General features: G+C 41.9%; 2 protein-coding genes across 2 annotated transcripts in view; one reads left to right on the forward strand and one right to left on the reverse strand.

Moving 5' to 3' along the window:
- The window catches only part of ADD2 (adducin 2), a 103,698-nt gene that overhangs the window by 74,535 nt on the left and 7,072 nt on the right, over positions 1-22,091 (reverse strand). The window lies entirely within an intron of this gene.
- LOC131808398 (large ribosomal subunit protein eL32-like) lies at positions 7,513-7,993 on the forward strand. The gene is made up of 2 exons (XM_059134359.1): positions 7,513-7,531; positions 7,590-7,993. Exons 1-2 carry the CDS (start codon positions 7,513-7,515, stop codon positions 7,991-7,993), a joined length of 423 nt encoding a protein of 140 aa, XP_058990342.1.

The following is a 22,091-nucleotide window of genomic DNA, read 5'->3' on the forward strand; positions in this document are numbered from 1 at the left end:
TATTACTCAGCAATGAACTTGTTTTGGAAAATGGCTGCCTGTTTGTGCTCAGTGTTAGCATTTAATTTGGCAACTTCCAGGAAGAGCCATATTTTCAACAAGCTCTATGCATAATGAGCCCATAAGAAGCACAGTTCTCAACACAGAGAACAACCCAATTCTGTTCTTTTGTTGGGAGGAAAGGAACAGATAACGTCTTTATGACTGGGTCATGGTGCATCATTGAAATCCATACTTCCCCGGATCCAGACGGTTGCCTCAGCTTCATACTGGTTCACAAAGTACCACTAGTTATTGGAGAGGGGGGAGGGAGCCACAGTCCTTCAGGGGAACAACTTGCCCCCAAGATGCGGTACAAGAGATCAGTGTTAAACTTCTGTAGATGGTAAGGATCAAGGCCTTCCCTCTCCTTTCAGGGTGAGGTCAAGCCCCTCCTCCAGCTTGAGCCCTTTCTTAAAACCTGACTGGTAAGGGTGAGCCCTAATGTAGACTATGGACTTTGGGGGATAATGTGTCCCTGTCGGTTCCAATCTCGTAGGAAATGCTGATAATGGGGGAGGCTAAACACATGCGGGGTCAGGGAGTATGCAGAAAACCTCTGTACCTTCAGCTCAGTTTAGTTGTGAACCTAAAAATGTTCTAAAAAAAAAAAAACCTCCATTACAAAAACCTATTATTTGCAGCTCTGACTAGGCAACCACCCCTTATTGCCCTCCTTTGGCATTTACTAGCTTTCTCTCTCTCTTTTCCTTTTCTCTTCCCCTTCTCTCACTTCAGACCAGTCTGGTCACCCTAGAGTCAGGATGCCAGGATCATAATCTCAGCTCCTTCACCACTTGCGAACCCAGCTGTGGACTTGTAGGCAAATCAATTATCCCATTTTGACATCTCTCCAATCAGCAATAAAATGAGGATGCTGGTCTGTATTATAAATTTTCAAGCTATCCTGAGAATGTTCAATTTCTAAAGAAAGGCATAGGCATTCTATAAGCATTTGATTCCATCTGTTCTATTTAAAATACTATAATATGCCATACCTTTAATATCCCTAATATGTCTGGGAGTACCAATACTTTATGCTAATTCTTCTTTTCCATAACTTGTTTTCCTTCTGCAGATTGGAGAACTGCCTTAAACATATCCTAAGACAGGAAAGTTCCGTTTCTGAGCTGGTGATTTTTTTTTTTTTTTTTTGAGTGAGCAAAGCCTTTTCGTGTCTGCGCATATAAAAATGTACCATCAAGTACATCACCACACAATATGTGCCCGGGGCCCAATAAGACACCATGAGCAGCTCAACCCCACTTGTGCTTGGAGGCAGCTCCTGATAGGGCAAAACTAAGTTCTGGGTGTTCCTATCTATCTTTAATTTATACACACTGTTTCATTTAGGGAAAGTGAAATAGTTAAACTGTTAAAAGGAGAAATGGATTGCTGGTTGAAGAGAGAATTTTATTTTATTTTTTAAAGATTTAATTTATTTATTTGACCAACAGAGAGAGAGAGAGAGCTCACAAGCAAGGGGAGCGGGAAAGGGAGAAGCATCCCTCCCACTGAGCAGAGAGCCTGATGTGGGGCCTGATCCCAAGACCTTGGGATCATGACCTGAGCCGAAGGCAGATACTTAACCGACTGAGGCACCCAGGCTTCCTAGAGAGAGAATCTTAAAAGAAAATACGATGGTGCCATTTCCAAAGTGATCAAGTTCAAGGTGAAACATCAAGACAGACTCAACTAGTACCTACTGACCCTTTAACTCTTTTTGGCTACAGAACAGCAGTGAATGAAATAGGAGGAAGACCATAAAAACTCAAAGATAAGAAAATGCAGTAGCTAATATCTGTCTTTGGAGCTCACCTTTCAGGACAACAAGATCCATTCAAGTTCTTGCTGTGCTTTGTAGCAAACTCTGATAAAATAACCTTAGGGTCTCTGCCATACAACATATATCTAGTGAGCCTAAAAATGAAGTTCTTGGCTACACTTACTATAAAACAAACATCTTAATGTGTTTTTAAGTTATGTAATATTTAAGTTTGACCATGCATGTTTAACATTGTCCATGAGGGAAAACCCCAGGCTCTCTTGTAAAAGCTTATTAAATCTTGGGACGCCTGGGTGGCTCAGTTGGTTGGACGACTGCCTTTGGCTCAGGTCATGATCCTGGAGTCCTGGGATCGAGTCCCGCATCAGGCTCCCAGCTCCATGGGGAGTCTGCTTCGCTCTCTGACCTTCTCCTCACTCATGCTCTCTCTCACTCTCTCTCAAATAAATAAATAAAATCTTTAAAAAAAAAAAGCTTATTAAATCTTATGCTATGGACCTTGTTACATATGTGTTAAGTGAAAAGCCTACTTTAAAAATATAACACTGCTGTCAGCACAGTCTCCCCAAGAATCCAAGACTATGCATTTAATGATTTAAGTGGGTCAAAATTATCACCACAAAGTCACATCTGTGATGAATTAGGTTCCAAAGTGCATTAAAAGGGACAAAATTGGTTAAAGTCAAAATTATACTTGAGCATCTCAATGGTAATAGAGCATGGTTTTCTACGGATGGTCCCACACAGTAATGTGCATGTAATATGTACATTGTAACGTCTGACTCAAAAGAATACATACAAAATAAAATCTGGTCATATTTTTTACTGTTTTTTCTGGGAGTTGGAATACTATGAGATAAATGTGAGCATATGGAACTTCTGCTCTACAGGAAATGTTCAGTTTCTTTGACAGAAAAATGTCGGAACTTGTGGTTCTCTTTCTGCTGCTTTTTGGATATTACAATCACTCAGGTAATTTAAGGAAGAATACATGCTTTGACACACTTAACCTTAATACAAGAAGAGAAGAAAATATTTTATAAAATCTCAAATACATTTGTTAAATTTGGAAAGGTTTGTCAGGTTTATTTTTAAATAAACCTGGTTTCTGAACTCTTGTCATTTGCATTGACATGGATGGAACTAGAGAGCATTATGCTAAGTGAAATAAGTCAATCAGAGAAAGACAACTACCCCATGATTTCACTCATGTGTGGAATTTAAGAAACAAAACAAAGGAGGACTGAAGAAGAGAGGGAAAAATAAAACAAGACATAATCAGAGAGGGAAACAAACCGTTAGAGACTCTTAACCACAGGAAACAAACTGAGGGCTGCTGAAGGGGACAGGAATGAGGGGATGGGATAACTGGGTGATGGGCATTAAGGAGGACATGTGATACAGTGAGCCCTGGGTATTACATACAACTGATGAGTCACTGAACTCTACCCCTGAAACTAATAATATGCTCTATGTTAATTAACTGAATTTAAATTTTAAAAAATAAGATAAAAATAAAACCCCCCTTTTTTAAAGATTTAATTTATTTATTTGACAGACAAAGATCACAAGTAGACAGAGAGGCAGGCGGAGAGAGAGGAGGAAGTAGGCTCCCTGCTGAGCAGAGAGCCCGATGCGGGACTTGATCCCAGGACCCTGAGATCATGACCTGAGCTGAAGGCAGCGGCTTAACCCACCGAGCCACCCAGGTGCCCATAAAACCCGGTTTTAAGATTTAATTATTTATTTGAGAGAGAGAGAGCTCAAGAGAGAATATGAGTGGGAAGGGCAGAGAGAGGGGAAGAGACAATTTCAAGCAGACTCCGCAATGCTCAGTGCAGAGGCTTACACGGGATTCGATCTCCCAACCCTGAGGTCACAACCTGAGCCAAAACCAAGAGCTTGATGCATAACTGACTGCACTACCCAGGCACCCCTTAATTAAACCTGGTTTTAAAAACCCAGGGGGAGGGGCGCCTGGGTGGCTCAGTGGGTTAAGCCGCTGCCTTCGGCTCAGGTCATGATCTCAGGGTCCTGGGATCGAGTCCCGCATCGGGCTCTCTGCTCAGCAGGGAGCCTGCTTCCTCCTCTCTCTCTGCCTGCCTCTCTGCCTACTTGTGATCTCTCTCTGTCAAATAAATAAATAAAATCTTAAAAAAAAAAAAATAAAAATAAAAATAAAAACCCAGGGGGAGAGATATCCCAAAAGCATGGTTGTAGCTTATTTAAAGCTATCCTTGTGCACAAGCTATTAAGAAGGAGGCAACGGCTTTCAAGTCAAGCTTTTAATGTGACAAGCAAATTAAGACATTGTCTTTAAACACTCTCATCGAGAATTCTTTGTAATATTTTGGAGACCAAATCCCAGAATATTAGCTTTTCATTACAATTTTTATTGCTTATTTCAAGGCAAGGTGCTGGTATATATATATTTTATTTTATTTATTTATTTATTTATTTTAAAGATTTTATTGATTTATTTGCCAGAGAGATCACAAACAGGCAGAGAGGCAGGCAGAGAGAGAGGAGGAAGCAGGCTCCCTGCTGAGCAGAGAGCTCGATGCCGGGCTCGATCCCAGGACCCTGGGATCATGACCCCAGCCGAAGGCAGCGGCCCAACCCACTGAGCCACCCAGGTGCCCCTATATATATTTTTTAAATGCAAGAAATTATTCTGGGTTTATTTCTCTGACAAGAATCTTACTAGCTACCTCTAAAACATAACAAGAATACCCTAGTTTGCATATCCTGTTGATATTTTTAATAAATCAAATGAACCTAATTTGGCAATTTAGGGTCACAATATTATCTGTTCACACATCATTCAGTATTGAAAAATGAAAGCACTTGAACTGAACATTCCAAAGAACACGTATTTGACTATTTTTATTTTTTTTTTATTTTTTAAAGAGATTTTATTTATTTATCAGAGAGAGAGAGGGGGAGAGAGTGAGCACAGGCAGACAGAATGGCAGGCAGAGGCAGAGGGAGAAGCAGGCTCCCTGCTGAGCAAGGAGCCCGATGTGGGACTCGATCCCAGGACGCTGGGATCATGACCTGAGCCGAAGGCAGCTGCTTAACCAACTGAGCCACCCAGGCGTCCCGTATTTGACTATTTTTAAACTGAGTAAATATCTGGGTAGAATAGCTAAAGAAAAACTTAATAGCATTGTTGGACAATTTGTAGTATTAAAAGCCCACTGAGAAGAATTATCTACCAAACACTAATGACTTTTTTTAAAGATTTTTAAAATTTATTTATTTGACAGACAGAGATCACAAGTAGGCAGAGAGGCAGGCAGAGAGAGGAGGAAGCAGGCTCCCTGCTGAGCAGAGAGCCCGATGCGGGGCTCGATCCCAGGACCCTGAGATCATGACCTGAATCAAAGGCAGAGGCTTAAACCACTGAGCCACCCAGGCGCCCCTAAACACTAATGATTTAAATTGGCAGAGGGGCTTGTTCAATTGACTCCATCCAAACTGAACACTCGGAGAAAAGAAATGAACACTGTTGTTAGATGTTGTCAGTGATTCAGTTGAGGGAAAAAAGGATTTGGCACATGCTGTATAGAAGGTACGCTGGTAAGCAAAACCAGGAAGCATCCTAGCAAATATGAAAATTACAGTTTGATATAAGAAATTGGCATTGGCCAGTAATGCAGAAACAATTGTATGTGTACCTGTGATTACTTCTTTTTAGGAGGGACCCAACCATGACAGGAATACCTATACTTACAGCAAAGCAGGCTTGAGACAGCTTGCCAGGGGAAATTACCTCGGAGCTGATACTGTGAAGAAGAGTAAGAGAAACAATGAAGCAAGAAGAACAGTGTGAACCACAGAGCTCAGGGGCAGGGCACAAGTGGGAATGGGGAGCTAGTCAGAGGTCACTGCAGTTGTCCAGGTGGGGTGACGGCCATGATGAGGCTTGGACTCAGGGAAAGGGGAGATGAGAAAAAGTGCATGGATTTGGGAATGTTCAGAAGACGGATGAAAAAAATCAAACAGGACTTGGTAGTGACCTGGTTGTGCCCTCTGGTCCTCTTAAGTTTCGGATCAGCTAAGGGAACTGAACCTAAGCTTTCGAGGGGAGCTATTAAAGTGCCCCACCTTACCCTTGCTATAGGTTTGGGTTTTGCTTTGCTTTGTTTTGCTTCTTCTTCCCATACCTCTTTTCCAGACAGTGCCACAAAGTACAGAACCAGAGACAGCAAATGCAAGCTGTGGGGAGAAGTTCTTCTGAGTATGGAAGAGGCCTTTAGATATGACAGGGGCTGGTCTGCTCCTGAGGCACAGGCCACAGCCCTCAGCGTAGCATGGCATTTCTAATATCCCAGCACAAAGCAGGGAAGCACCATGTGCTGAGGGCCAAGTCCCCATCCACTGCCAGACCATGGCCTCAGAACACTGCCCCCCAGGAAGAGCAGCTGCTCCGCCGACTGGGAGATTGCCTGCCCCTCCCTCTTCGAAAAGCACAGCAGATGCTTTTTATATAATGTCCAATTATTCCAAAGAATGTCATCATTTTTATGATTAATCAGTTGCACATACTCAGGGACATATGTGAGATGGATATTCAAGGACAACAAAGGACCCTGCAGAGAGGAGATAAATTGAGTCTAGCATCTGTAGCCAATAGTGAGAGAAACAAATTAACTGTATCTATTGCATAAATATCCCTCCATGCAGATTATGGCCAAAACAAGGACTAATAATCTAAATTCATTGTGAATTTAGATTATGCAAATGGTGGGGAGAAGTCGTAAGTAATAAATATCCCCTTGACAGAACACAAATAATAATGAGCCAGCAACTGCAATGATCACTTATAGAACAGCATCCAATAAATAAAGTTTTTGTGCTTAAAAGGAGTCTTTCAAGAAGGAATCAAATCAAGCTGGAGTATTCCAACTTGCTTTGTAAGGCCCAGCTCAAATGTCCGCGCTTTTGCGGCGCTTCCTCTGATCTCTTGAGCAGAATTAACAGGCCTCTCATCCGAGTCCTTACGGCACTTGTCAGCGGGTAGTGGGATTATTATCATGGGGAGTCTCTCTGGTCGTTCTCTACTATTTCAGCACCTGCATACAACTCAGCTTTCTTATTACTCTGGGGCCTTAAAGAAGATGCAAATGTGAAAAGCTCTAACAGTAGAGCTGGCAGATGCTAACATGAGGGAACAGTTCATGGGGCCAGGCACTAACCCCGTGCAATCATTCCTTTGATCCTCACAATGACTGCAGTGAAGTAGGTCCCACCAAGAGGAGTAAACCCAGCAACAGAGGTGAAAAGATGTGTCCTCAGTCACACAGCTAGTAAGTGAGGACCATCAGGTTTCTAAGTCAGGCAATCCCATTCTTCCACCTTGCACACTGCGGGGAGATGGGAAAGTGCTGGCCTGAGGATCCAAATACCTGGGGTCAAGGTCTTATTCTGGTAGTTTACTAGCCGTGTCATCCTACGGTACTCACTGGACTCCCTGGCCTTGAGATTTCCCTGCAAGCCCAGAGTTCCAGGTCTCATCATCCTCACCTCAAGGATAGCAACTGTCCCTTGAGGGTCTCGGCCTCCCACCACTGAGTACAGCCTGTGGTTACTGGGTTAGCATCTGAACCAAATGTTTTTAGATGGATTTGCCAGGGCATCCTTTCTTTCCCGTGCCCTTACTCATCTCACAGCTTTTGGGCGACATGCTGGGAGACAGCAAAGGTTTAGCAAATAGGCTCTGCTTGCAGAGGTGGCAGCCCTCTCCTGCTTGGCATCACAGTCACCCTCAGACCTCTGCCAAAGCCCAAGACTATCAAAAAGAGGACCAAGATGTTCCTCTGGCACCAGTCAGACCCATATGTAAAAATTAAGCTCAACTGGCAGAAACCCCGAGGCACTGACAAAAGGGTGCACAAAAGATTTAAGAGCCAGATCTTGATGCACAACCCTGGTTATGGGAGCGACAAGAAAACAGAGCACAGGCTGCCCAATGGCTTCCAGAAGTCCCCAGCCCATAGCATGAAGGAGCTTGAAGGACTGCTGGTGTGCAACAAATCTCAGTATGCGGGGTCTGCTGACAATGTCTTGACCAAGAACCATAAGACTACTGCAGAAAGAGCAGCCCCGCTGGCCCCCAAAGTCGCCAATCCCAATGCCAGGCTGCGCAGGAAAGAAAATGAATAGACAGCTTATGTGCACATCGTATTTGTGTTAATAAAACCAGACAACTACCAAAAAAAAAAAAAAAAAAGGTTTAGCAAATGATCCCTGAAATCCAGAACTAAGACTCCAACAGTGGATTCAGACAAGGAAGCCAAGTCTTGAGATACAATCCCGAGCCTCAGGGCACGAGCTCCTCCACCATACCCCAACCCAGTCACTCAGGCAAGAGAAACTCACCCTGGCGTCTGCTACATCACCCTTCTCCTTATACCTTCTATACACATTTTCTACTCCAGGGACAGTGTCTATGGGAACCACTTACAATTTTCAGAGCGACCTTTCTGAGACATTACTCTGTGATAAATAAATCATTTCCTTTGCTCTCAGGGGGATTACAAATTCTATTTTTTTTTTTTTCTGAATAGTATGTCAACTACCAAAAGAGTACAAGGGCATTTGTTCCTTTCAGCTGCTGCCTTTGGATAGGTCAGTATAACCGGTGTTTTGTTAGAAATGTATGATGGCATAAAGCTTAAATGGTTTTTAAGAAATCTTGACGTGTTTTTGCTGAAAGGAAAAACAGGTGTTTTGACATTCCAGTTTGGTTACCTGCACCAAGAATGAAGGAAAGATCTTGTACACATAGCAGAGAATGGAAAACGGCCCCATCTCCATGATTGTTTTCCCCAGGCCACTAAGGCCCTCACTTGCAAAGAACATTGCTGTTCTCAGGTTTAATGACCTGATTGCCTCACCCTGTGGGTCCTTTCCTCCTCCTCACCTAACTCCAGAGGTAAGATTAGAAACACCACATATTCAAACAAGATCAAAAGGAAACCTTTTGGGGTGCCTGGGTGGCTCAGTGAGTTAAAGCCTCTGCTTTCGGCTCAGGTCATGATCCCAGAGTGCTGGGGTCTGTTCAGCAGGGAGCCTGCTTCCTCCTGTCTATCTGCCTGCTTCTCTGCCTACTTGTGATCTCTGTATGTCAAATAAATAAATAAAATCTTTAAAAAAATTTTAAAAAGGAAACCTTTTTTAGAATATGCTGTATGTTTCTGTATCTTTGACATTATAGCCTGTTGTATTCAGGCTAAGCTATGTTATGCTACACTAGCTAGCCTTCTTTCTCCTGGCCTGTGTGTTCTCCCTGACCACACAAAGTAAAAGGGGGGAATGAAAAAGAGTTTTATTGCAGGCTCCTCCTGCAATAGGCTTCCAATTGCAGGTCCTATCTGGGAATGGAGGCATGCGCTGTGGAGCCCCTAGTGTTTAGAATGAGTGCTGGCAACAGTGATCATTGAAAACCCTGGCAATGACAAAGCCTCTTAAGTCACAAGACAGCATCCTTGTCTCAGAGAAGGTGGAAGTTTCCCTTTTCACTGCTTTAAATGTTGGGCAGAAAAAATGGTGATGCTTCTACAATACATTCTGAATGTATTAAACAGGGCAGCTATATATTTAAGGGATTTGGGGTCATAGAGAGGGAAGCTCCAAATTCCATTAGAGCACATTAAAGAAAATGAAATTAGCTTAGGAGTGCAAGCACACATCAAGCCATTAATAATTTAAAAGGCACTTAGGGTAGCATGGAGCCATATAAGTATGGGCACTTCAAACTTCCTGAGTTGAGCTGAACTAGAATGTTTGGTAGTATTAAACTTGGAGGCTGGTGGGAAACACTTAGCACTCTATAGGAAACACTCTCTAGTGAGGGACACTGTGGACACACCTTTAACAAGAGTGATCTCTTGGTCACTAATGCCATGGAAAATTACGTGTGTGGCTGTCCCAACCAGCTGCCTAGGCAATATCACGTCCCTTCCTCCTTCCTAACAAAAACTCAAATTCATCCAAAGTACACTGTATCCAACAAAAGCCCCTGCACTTCTCAGCCTTCCCTGAAGCTGGAAGCACGATATAATACAGTCCTCATAATAATGTGCAAGCAAAAAATCTGCTGGGAATTTCTGGGAAAGCCGGGTTTCCTGATAGAAATGCTACTGCTTCTCCCTCACCACTTCCTACTCCTGACTGGGAGGTAGTTGGGAGATTAGAAATGGAGTACCTGGTTTGCAAACATTCAAGAGAAAGAACCCACTTGCTGAGCATGGCACAGCAGAGAGACAGAAGGAGTCCGATTTATTGGTACCATAATGAGCCAGTGTCAATCCCAGACTCTGATCTCCAAACGTTCTAGATGAGACAAATAAATCCCTACTAGACTAAGCTACTGTGGTTGGCTCTTTTTCATGAGGTGGAGGCAGCCCTTAATCAATATAGAGACACAGACAAAAGTGCTCCCTGTCCTATAAACTTTGGAATTGGTAAGGTATACACAGGTCCTGGTTACAGGACCTTTCTCAACATTTTTTATCGTAGGTACATCATGATGCTTCAAGAGGAGAGCAGGATACAGTGTCTCCGGAAGTTTCTTGACCATTGAAACTTTTATTCCATGTTACATTTCTTGAGAATTGTGTTCTACCAGATACACTTTGGAAAACAGTTTTTCAGGTGCATCTCTCTCTCTCTGTCTCTCTCTCTGGACTGAAAAACAAAACAAAACAAAAAAACCATGCCTTTCTAGAGCATACAAACATAAATTCTTAGTAAAATTTAAAACATAAAATCACTGCAGCTTTGCATACTGGATTAAATGGCATGTCCCCAAAATTCATGTTTAACTGGAACCTGTGAATGTGACCTTATTTAGAAATAGGGTGTTTGTAGAAAATTAAGAAGTCATAGTGGATTAGGATGGGCCCTGAATCCACTGATAGAGATCCTTATAAGGAGGGGGTGATTCAGGTATAAAGAGACACAGAGGATACACAAGCACAGAGGAGAAGCCTGTGTGATGATGGAGGCAGAGACTGGAGTGATGAGGCTGTAAGCCAAGGATACCCAGCATTGCTGGTAACCACCAGAAGGCAGGAACAGGCAAGGAAGGATTCCTCCCTTAGATCTTCCAGGGGGAGCATGGCCCTGCTGACACCTTGATTCCAGAAGTCCAACCTCCAGAACTATGTACAAATAAATCTGCTGCGTGAGCTATCCAGTTTATAGTATTTTGTTAAGCCAGCCATAGGAAACTGATATACTTTGTGACACTGTAATAAAGTTTAAATCACTGTAAAGTTTCCCCATGTCCAGGATGAGGATTAAGGGTCTTCATGGATGGAGGCCTGGCTCAGCCCCATTTGTCTCCTCTACCATACTTAAGATTCTTACAAGGAACTTAGATTCTTCCTGTCAAGATACCAAATAGTATCTTGAAAACTCTGACATTAAAAAAGGGAGAAATTGACATTTAAAGAGAAATGTCCTGAAGAACAGCTTTTCAGGAACTCTGGATTTGCCAGTAATTATGGCCTTACCTTGGGTCAGTGTCTTGTTTTCTCTTGGCTTTGTCTGTCCACTCTCTAGAACTCCAGGGGTGAACTGGAAGGTCTGCAAGGTCTGCATAGCCCCTTCCACTTTGACATACTGGAATTCCAGGGAGCATTTCATATATAGGAGATCTGCCACATGTTCCCCAGAAACATAAAAATGGAATGCCCTTGCTAATAGTGAGGGCTTCTTTAGAGCATTCCTGAGTTCATTTATAGGTAAGAATCTTACTTCCAAGGATATACGAACTGAGCTGGAGAAAGGACTGCACTGTTATATTTGGTTGTTTGGTGTAATATCTGCCTTGGCATATGGAAGTTCTAAAAGAGAGGAGTGGTTCTTTAGAGAAAGGTGTAATAAAAATCACTAGGATAATGGTGAATGTGTGTCTCCCTCCCCCACAAGAGAAACTCATATTAAAGTCAGGCCAATTACTCACATTGATGTCTTTATAGGGCTCCTGGGTGGCTCAGTTGGTTAAGCATCTGACTCTTGGTTTCGACTCAGGTCATGATCTCGGGATGGTGGGATAGAGCCTGGTGTGTCGGGCTCTATGAGAGTCTGCTTGAAGATTCTCTCCCTCTGCCCATCTCCCCACTCCCTCTCCTCTGCATAAGATAAATAAATCTTATTTTATTTTTTTTTAAAGATTTTATTTATTTATTTGACAGAGAGAAATCACAAGTAGATGGAGAGGCAGGTAGAGAGAGAGGAAGGGAAGCAGGCTCCCTGCTGAGCAGAGAGCCCGATGCGGGACTCGATCCCAGGACCCTGAGATCATGACCTGAGCCGAAGGCAGCGGCTTAACCCACTGAGCCACCCAGGCGCCCAATAAATCTTATTTTAAAAAGAGATATCTTTATGTCTTTATTTTACCAACAAGTTTACTAAAGATTTCCTTTAAAAAGAACAGTATAACAAACTAGTGGCTCAACCTATTCTCTCTAAACAACCCTTGAATCCTTGAGATTTTTCTTCATACGAAGTTCTTCCCCTCTACTAGATCATGTAGGTTGTTTGTTCCTGAACCCCAGCCACTTCCTATCGTAGGTTATAAGTGTGATAACCAACACAGAGCACCACACTCTTGAAACCGATCAATGCAAATGAAGCTTAGCAAAGGAATCCATCTTAAAGTTTAAAGGCTGTGTTCTCAGTGTATCCTATAGGTTATGGGAAATGCAGGAGTGAAAATAAAAGAATCCCTGCATTGCACAAGGACATTGCAAGACACAGTGTCTTTGTAAGGTGCATCATATTATAATTATCAGACATAAATATTTTTAATGTTTTAAGTGCATTTAGCCCTTGCCAAAAATGGCTTGAGAAAGCTAAAGAGGTTATAAATTCTGTAGCATGCACACCCTTTGGACATTTGCCTATGGATATTTGCAATGTAATTTGTACTAAGCAAGGCCACAGAAACTTAAGATAGTACCTCCCTAATTCTCTAAGTATATAGCCCTGTTGACTACCATATGTACAAAAAAGGAGGCGAACAAACCAAAGGAATGAATAGGGTTTTTTAAGTCATAAACTGTTCATTTATATACTGTTACCTAGAAATAAGTTTTCCTCATCTACATAATGAGATTAATAATACCATCCTCCTTATAGGGTGGTTGTGATCATCAGATTTTTTATATATATAAAAACAAATATACAATATTATCGTAGCTCAAGCTGCCATAACAGAATATTATAGACTGGGTAGATTATAAAGAACAGAAATTGATTTCTCATAGTTCTGGAGGCTGGGAATTCCAAGATCAAGGTGCCAGTAGATTTGGTGTCTGGTGAGGGCCTGCTTTCTAGTTCATAGTCAGCTGTTTTCTCACTGTCCTCACATAGTAGAAGAGACAAAGGAACTCTCTGAGGTCTCTTTTATAAGGTGATTAATCTCATTATTGCAGAGCCTCACGACCTAATCATCTCCAAAGTCCCCCACCTTCAAATACCATAGAATTAGGGATTAGATTTCAATATATGAATTCTGGGGAGAAATAAACATCTGGTCTATAGCAAATCATTAACACAGCCTGATATGCAGAAAGTGCTCAGTAAAAGTCAGCTACTACTTTTCTCATGGAGCCAAGTGAAATATTTGGGATATGTTTTAGAGGACTAAGCCGATAGAATTTGGATAGATTGGTTAGAAAAGTGACAAAAAGAGAGAAACCATGGACAATTCCAAGATCTTTTGGTAATGAACAATGGGGAGGATGATCTAACACAGAGAAAAGCAGGTTTGAGGAAAGAAATCAAGACTCCCCTAGGGCCAGGTTAGGCTTGGTCTGAGTTATCTGTTAGACATCACATAGAAGTGTCAAGGAGGCAGGTGGGAATACAAGTCTGCAACCTCACTGATCAACACTACTCAAAATAAGATCCCAAGGCCAGCAGACTCAGCATCACCAAGGAGCTTGTTGGAAATGCACCACCTTTGAGCAATGGAATCAGAACGTGCATTTTAACAAGATCCCCAGGTGATCCATATGCACAATGAAGTTTGAGTAGCACTAAGCTATAGAGTTGTGGGGAAAAAAGAGACTAGATTCATCAGCATATACACAGAGTCTAAAGCTAAGGCCTGGATGAGCTTCCTAGGTGTGTGTGTGGGGGGGGCAGTGTGTAAGGGAGACTTGTGGCCCAGAGTAGAGCCATGGGACTCTCCCACATTCAGAGGTCTCGTAGAGGTGAATAGAACCTCACAGAGGAAGAAGAGGAACACCCAGAGAGGCAAAGGAAAACCAGGAGAGTGAAAGGTCCCAGAAGGCCAAAGAATAGAATGTTGCAAGAAGAGGTTCACGTTGTTGAAAGCTGCTGATGCATCAGTAAGATAGGAACAGAGAAGAGGCCATTAGATTTAGCAACAAGGCCATTAATGACCTTGACAAGAGTAGTCTCAGTAGCACAGAGAGAACAGAAGCCCATGTAGAGACAATGGGGAAGAGAAAGTGAGACAGCGAGCAAGGCAATTCTTGCAAGGAGTTTTGCTGAGAACATAAAGAGAGAAATGGGGTAGCACCTGAGATGCTTAGGTAAGAGATACTAGAACATGCCTGAATGCCAATGGAAACGTTGCAGTAGAGAGAAAGAGAGAAGCCAATGATGCAGAAAATAGAATGGCCAATTGCTGGAGTGTGGTTTTTAGAAGGTGAGAGGAACCAGGGCCCAGATCCCAGAGAAAGAATGGCCCCTGATAAAAGCAGGGCCACTCTCCTCATTGCTTCTGTCTCTCAGTGAAATTGGAGGCACCCAGCAAGGTGGGTGAGAATAGAAAGAAAGGAGATTTAAAAAAAAAAAAAAAGGGAGTGAAATACTTATTTTGGAGAGTGGGAAAGTAAATGCCCCAGGATTGCCATATAGGGCACGGTGGTTTTCTGAGATTTTTGGTCAGGCATTTAAGAAACCTCACACTTCCCTTTAACATGCCTCATTCCTCAAAATACGTCCTGTTCCAATGCATGAGTATGAATTCTGAGAAAGTTCATCTTCTTCATCAATCCTTATTTTTCTTGTCGCAGTTTATTTTGTTAAAGGTCACCATCAATAGAGCAAGTCTAGACAAAAAAGTCATCTCAGAGCCACAGCAAGATGGTGATATGGAAGGACAGAAGCCTTCTGTCTCCTCCATGAGCTTTATGGCTGGGGGTAATGCATGAATAATGACATGAAGACAAAAGATGCCTCAAGAGAGGAAGTTTTTCTTCTCTTCTCACAATGCATGAGGACTGCTAGGAGATCTCTCATGAGACCAGTACTTTCATAAACAACACCAGATACTGTTAATTGCCTTTAATTGAGTTTTGAACAAGCCCAAAGTCAATAACGCCTCCTTGGTTACCCTCCTTCCTGCTTGGAAGCCAATCTCATGAACAATCCTGTAACTCTTTGCAGGATTCCCTAAATCTGCTACATAAAGCCCATTTCTGTGATCCAAAAATAAAAAAATCTAAAGCCACACTCTCCTCACTGTTATCTCACAGCCACATCCCATATACTTGGGGCCTTGGCACCATGTAGATAGCATTTGTGTGCCCCATAGCCACTTACATCTACTTCTTCCACTGCTTCCAGACCCACTGCCTTGGAAGTCCATGACTCCCATTTAGACAGACTTGCCATCAGCCACCTTGTGGCTATCCTCCAATTTCCTGGTCATTCCCCTTACTCACTGATGACTTTACCATCTTCCCCTCCTTTCTCATTCCTGATGACTTCAACATTCACATCCATGTGGTGATCCACCAACAGCCAGCCTTCACGTTTTCCTCTCATGCCAATCATCTCTCTCTCCACCCCAGCCTCAGCCACCCACTCCCATAGTTATATACCCTAGATCTTGCCATTACCAATAAGATTACCATCTCCAACATATGGATTTCACATCCTCCTCCTGGACCATCCCCTTCCAGCCTACCTACTCTGATTCTCCAATGTCTCTGAGACCTTGTACACATTTTTTCACTATGTACCCCCAAAGTTCACTCTTCACATCCTTTCTTATCTAGCTTATATTAACTAGTCCAGCCAGGTAATAATCCCCTTGCAAAGTACCTCTAACTCCTCTGTTCCTCTCTCCTCTACTATTCTCACCTCAGAGAGCCCCACCTTTAGTTAAATACTACAAGTGTACATCTGAGTAGTTGACCCTTGCATACAGCTGTGCAAACTGGACTTATTTCAAAATTCTCTATTTTAAACATCTATTTTAAAGAGATATTAACTGGTCTTTATAACCAGTAAAGACCAAACTTGAAGTAAGCACATTAAGAAGAAAAAGAAAGGAGTCAGTATTACAGCTGTCTTCTTCCATCCCTCCCTTACTTCCTAAGGGAGTAGCTCCTCATAATACAAACCATAATATCCTCCAGAGAAGAAATCCTGAAGCAGCCGGGGTAGGAGGGAAGGATGAGATAGCTTAGCTCCTGACTTCACCCCCTCCACCTCTCCCATACTACCTTCCTCTTGGGCAACTCTCCTTACATCCCTCTACAGTGCTCCCCACACTCTCACTATGGCCCATTATGCTTCTGCTCCCCCTTTGAGACTAAGGAAATATCCCTTCTCCTGTTTGCCTTAGAATGGCCGAAACGTGCAGACATTTAAAAGACAAGAGACAACCAAAAAAGAGATACTGTGTCATTCAAGCTCATGAAAAGATGTTCAAAGTCATTGACATTAAGGAAATGCAAATTAAAACCACAATGAGATACTACCCCACCTCTATCATAAGAGCTAAAATTAAAAAAAAAAAAAAACTAGCAATACCAAGTGTAGAGCATCTAGAACTCTAATAATTGCTGGTGGGGATGCAAAATGGGATAGAGTCATTTTGGAAACAATTTGGCAGTTTCTTATAAAGTTATGAATACACTTAGGATACCACAACACAACCCCACTCCTAGATATTATTTACCTATGAGAACCAAAATACACAAAAATTTGTGTATCAATATGTACAGTGGCTTTATTTATAATCATCAAAAACTGGAAACAACCCAAATGTCCTTTAATGGGTGGATAACTAAACAAACTGGTACAGCCATCCAAATAAATATTACTCAGCAATCAAAAGAAATGAACCATTAATATTTGCAGCAACAAGGTTTAATCTCAAAAATATTATACAAAGTGAAAGAAGTTGGACACAAGACTACACTGTATGCTCCCATTTATAGGACATCCTGAAAAAGGCAAAACCAGTTGGGTGGTTGTCAGGGGCTGTGGGTGGATGGGGGAGATTCACTCCAAAGGGGCACAAAGGAACCTTAATTGTGGTGCTGGTTACATGAATGTACATATTTGTCAAAATTCATAGAACAATAAACCTAAGAAAGGTGAACTGTACTCTATGATATCTCAGCAAGCTTGACTTTAAAAAGCACAAGCCAATAAATTAAAAAGTGATGTTCTTTTGCATAACACATGGGACACAATAGTAAATTATACCTGTAACACAAGTAGCATCAGAAAAAATCATTTTTGCAGAACTGGTTCCTGATCGCACAGAAGCAGCACATTAGAATGGAAAGAGCTCACATACGACAGAGTACCTTTCCTGGTACTCCCAGGCTCCTTTCAAGGGACCATCTAGCAGCTGGGCATTCATCTCAGCCCCTCTGTCGGGCACTAAGAACCTCACTCCAAATCCACAACCACTTGGTCCTCTGATGGGTAGAAACAGAATAACTGACATCCTAAAACACAGAGCTCAGCCTTGCTGCCTTATCCACATACGTCAGCCATATCACCTCACACTGGCAGAAGCAAAAACTTCAGTAACCATGGGATGACATACCATGGCAATTATAGAGCAAGAATAGCGACCTTCTTTCTCAAATTCTGACTAACTTTGAAAGACTCTTTTAGCAGGTGAAAAGTAATGCAGAACCTCAATAGGAGAGACACTAAGATAATTACATATCAGCATTGTAGACTTGCTCTGCAAATCGAAGCCCCACTTTCTTGGCTTGGCTCTTCATTTCCCAGCAGACTTGAACTTTCTGGGGATGTACCCAGCTATCCATAAAATCCCAAGGAACCCAATCCACAGCAATAAAAATGAGGTCCTTTTGCATAACTAAAGCTAGAGATCTGCTTTAAAACATTGTCGACTTAATTAAGTATTGCTTCCTGGGTGTCCCAGTTGTAGGAGCTATGGATTTTTGTCCCATTATTATAAATTAATAGATTTGTCCTTTAACAATATTCTCTAGCTATTTTCCTTTTGTGTTTGAAGTTGACTAATGTTTAACATCATGATTAAGATGAAAGTCTCCAATTATAACAAAAGAGCAAACACTATAAAACAGCAGACATATTTAATTATGGAAAAATTCACAAATATGCAAAATTGGAGAGCATACTATATAATGAACTCCAAGTACCCATTGTCTAACTTTAGAGTAGATTGCAATTTTCCTGAGAGGGTCTGGGTCACATCTCTTGTCCCAGTGTAATTATTAATAGCATCTCCTTTTACTTTGAAAAGTGTCAGTTTAGATATTATGCCCAGTCTCAAAACTATCAACTTGTAGTCCATCTCAATTCACCTCAATCCCACCTATAACCCAATAAAAGAAGATTTTGAGACAAATCATAGACATTGATCATTTCATCTATAAATATAATAGATTTTGAAAAGCAGGTTTTAATTCTTTGACATCCTTAAACCTGATACATTTTCAGTTCAGAACCAAGTATAACAAGGACAGGCTTCAAAACTGGTAACAGTTTTTATAGCTTGTAACTTCAACAGTTAAGATCTATAAAGCAAGATCCCCAAAACTGTCTTCGGTCTCAGTGATCACTGCAAGAGCTGAAAAATGAAGCAATTATCTCCAAATTAAATGGAAACAGAGGCAACTGAAACTTCTTAATATGTATAATTCCACATTTACTTTCTGAACAAAGCACCTTTGGAACCCCAAAATCCCTCCTTTTTATCAAGGTTAAAAAAAAAAAAAAAGCCAGCAGCCCTTCCCTCTATGAGGACACACAGTGTTTATTCACTAACTTTCTCTGTTAGTTCCTTACTTTCTGCATCCAAATCGAGTACTGGCTACTCTGACAAATGACTTTCCGTAGCAACTAGCCAATAACTGCAGCCCAGGTTCCCCTAAGAAGTTTCTATCTTCTCTTAACCCTCATCTTATCCTGGGCTTTTTCAGACTGTTAGCCAAACTCTTCTAATTTGCAACTTGCACCTTTCTGAAGAGAAACAACTGAATCTGTTAGAATTGTATATAAGCTAAAAGTCATTCATCTTAGAGTGGGGTGAAAGAATGATTCAGAGTTTTTGCACTATCCTAGACCAGAGAAGTTGTTGGAATTGAGTTGGTAGGTACCATACATATTTGAAGGCATTTTCAAAACAAAGAAGAACAAACTTCACTGGGTTTTAATTTAAACCATAGGCATGCCAGCAGCTTATTTTATCACTACTATGCATGGCTTGATTGAAAATTAATGTCCTTGGCTTCTAATTCAAGATGGCGGTCCTAATCCCACATAGCCCTATGTTCTTCTCTCTCTCTCTCTCTCTCTCTCTTTCTCCTTAGATTCCATTAAATTGACCATAAGGAGATAAAAATGCATAATCCCATAATAACAAAGTAAAAGCAGGTTGTTATCAGAGGAGAGATTTCATCAAGTTTCTTTAGGACAAAAAGCAGATGGGGAACTGGTGACTAATGTTTGAAGCAAAAGAAGCCTCAGCCCAAATTTTAGGCAAAGGATGCTAGAGCCCAGGAAGCAGACGATCTGTGGCACAGCCCTGAAGTGTCCCAGCTGGTGATATGGCAGGCAAGATAAAGGGCAGGAAGAAAAAAGAGACTGGACACCGCAGCACAAATTGTGGGTCTCTATGGCAGAGCAGAGCTCACTCACCTTTTCTCCTGTGCCCATACACAGTGACCCCACCCCACCCCCCAGCCAGGCACTCAGCTGTGGTGACCTCTGTATCTCAAAATAGTAGGCAGGTGTTCTCAGTTCATCAGTTTGATCAGCGGAGGGGTCTTCTTAGGGAAACTGCACACCCTGCAGGGGTGAACAAGGGCAGCTGTAGTGGTGTTCCTGACCCCAGGGTCATCTTGGGAAACGTTTCCTATCTAGGGGCCCAAGGGTTGAGATATGGAGCCCCTGAGAAGGATATGAAATTCTAGATTATTACTTGTGAACAATATCAACACAGATAATGAACAGTTTAAAATTGTTCAACTTTTAGAATTACCATCATTATAGACAAATCATAGAAACTAACTATGGCCATGGAACAGAATGAATATTTTATCAACTTTGATAAAGCAAAAGTAAAGGAAAGCTAGAGGGAAGGAGGAAGCAGGGCAAGAAGAGGTGGTGGTAATAGCCTTACCTTACACAGAGTAGAGTCAAGTGACCCAATTAACAGTCCATAGAATGAGAAAGCTCATTTTTTTAATATAATTTTTTATTTTTTATAAACATATATTTTTATCCCCAGGGGTACAGGTCTGTGAATCACCAGGTTTACACACTTCACAGCACTCACCAAAGCACAAACCCTCCCCAATGTCCATAATCCCACCCCCTTCTCCCAAACCCCCTATGAAGGCCCTGTCTGGAGTCTCAGAGATGACCAGACAAAGAGAGTAAGGAGAGGCAGTAGGCATGATGTAAATAAACTACATCCTTGACTGTCATGGCAGAAGGTCACCAAAGGATGAAGTTGATCGAAGCAGCAGTGTATGCATATTATTTTGAGATAACAGAAGTAACTATGGGAGAACGGCAAAGAGCTAAAAGCAGTTTGCCTGTCTGTGGATAAGGATTTGGACTGGCCAGGGATTGCTGCTTTCTGTTAGAAGCCCTTCAGTCCTATTTGATTAATCAACTATACACACGCATTGCCTTTAAAACAGTACAAACCTGGGGTGGGGAGGGGAGGAGAAAAAGAAAGAAAAATAGTGACAGTTCTTCTGGATATGCAAGAAAGGAAATCTCAAACACCCTGCAGCAGGAACAAGCCTGGAGCGGGTTAAGCTGGATACCGCATAACTATGGTAACAGATGTAGCTAATTTGGGACACAAATGAGGGTGTTGGAAGGATCTAAGAGAAATGTGGTGCTAAGAGGGAAGAAGAATCAATTCTAAATAAAGGAATGTCGAGATAATCAGTATGGACGCTCTGCCATCTGACACAGTAAAGGAGGAAAGAACTGAACACACCCTCACTTTTTGACTATTTTTTCACCATCAATTCTTTTAAAGATTTTAGTTAGAGAGAGAGTGAGCAAGCATGAGTGGGGGGAAGGTCAGCAGGAGGGGGTGGGGGGGGGTGCGGTAGATCTCAAGCGGACTCCATGCTGAGCACAGAGCCCTGACACGGGGCTCGACCTCATGACCCCGAGATCATGACCTGAGCTGAAATCAAGAGTTGGATGCTCTACTGACTGAGCTACCCAGGCACCGCTTCGCCATCAATTTTTTTAAAAGCAAAAGTCGGGAGATTCTTATATGGGCTCCTTGCTGAGTAAAGAAAGTAAATAAAATAAAATTCATATTCAATAAAATAACATGGGCTGAAAATCATGTCCATTGTTAGAAGAAACTGTCTTCATAAAGTCCCCAAGCATTTCAAGTTTAATGACTTCATTCGCTCTTCAAGAAAAACAATTTAGAAATGACATGCAAATGCACATGTATTGGCTTTCCCTCGATACAATGATTTGCAAAAGAGCATATGCAGTTAAGTAACCCTTTCGAAATTCCACAGAAAATGACCAAAAAAAGAGAAAAATAGGAACAAATCTGCATCACTTCTGGTTACCAGGAAGGCTGCCAACCACGTGGCAGAATCTGTGAGGAACCGACATCTTTGCTACATCAACTCTTCCCATCCAGAAACAGGACATTCGGGATTTCTGAAATACTTGTAGTTTACATGTCCTGTGAAAATGTCCATTTCATCAAGATTTTCACATATGTTAGCATACAATAATGCATTGTTATGATTTCAAATCTCTTCTCTGCTTTGTCCCACCTTTCATTTCTAGTATTGTTTTAATCATAATCAGGCTTGCTAGAAGCTTGTCTGTTCAGTTGGCTTTCTAAAAGAATCAACTTGCCAGACAAAAGTGGGGGGAGGGCACGTAAGGTTGGAGGAAAGAGCTTGAGAAAGGTGTGGAGACTGTGAGGGAGGTTTGTAGAGGGGACATGTCCAGGAAGATGGTGGGTGGAGTGTGA

The sequence above is a fragment of the Mustela lutreola genome, chromosome 9 (assembly GCF_030435805.1).
Source record: "Mustela lutreola isolate mMusLut2 chromosome 9, mMusLut2.pri, whole genome shotgun sequence".
Classification (NCBI taxonomy): domain Eukaryota; kingdom Metazoa; phylum Chordata; class Mammalia; order Carnivora; family Mustelidae; genus Mustela; species Mustela lutreola.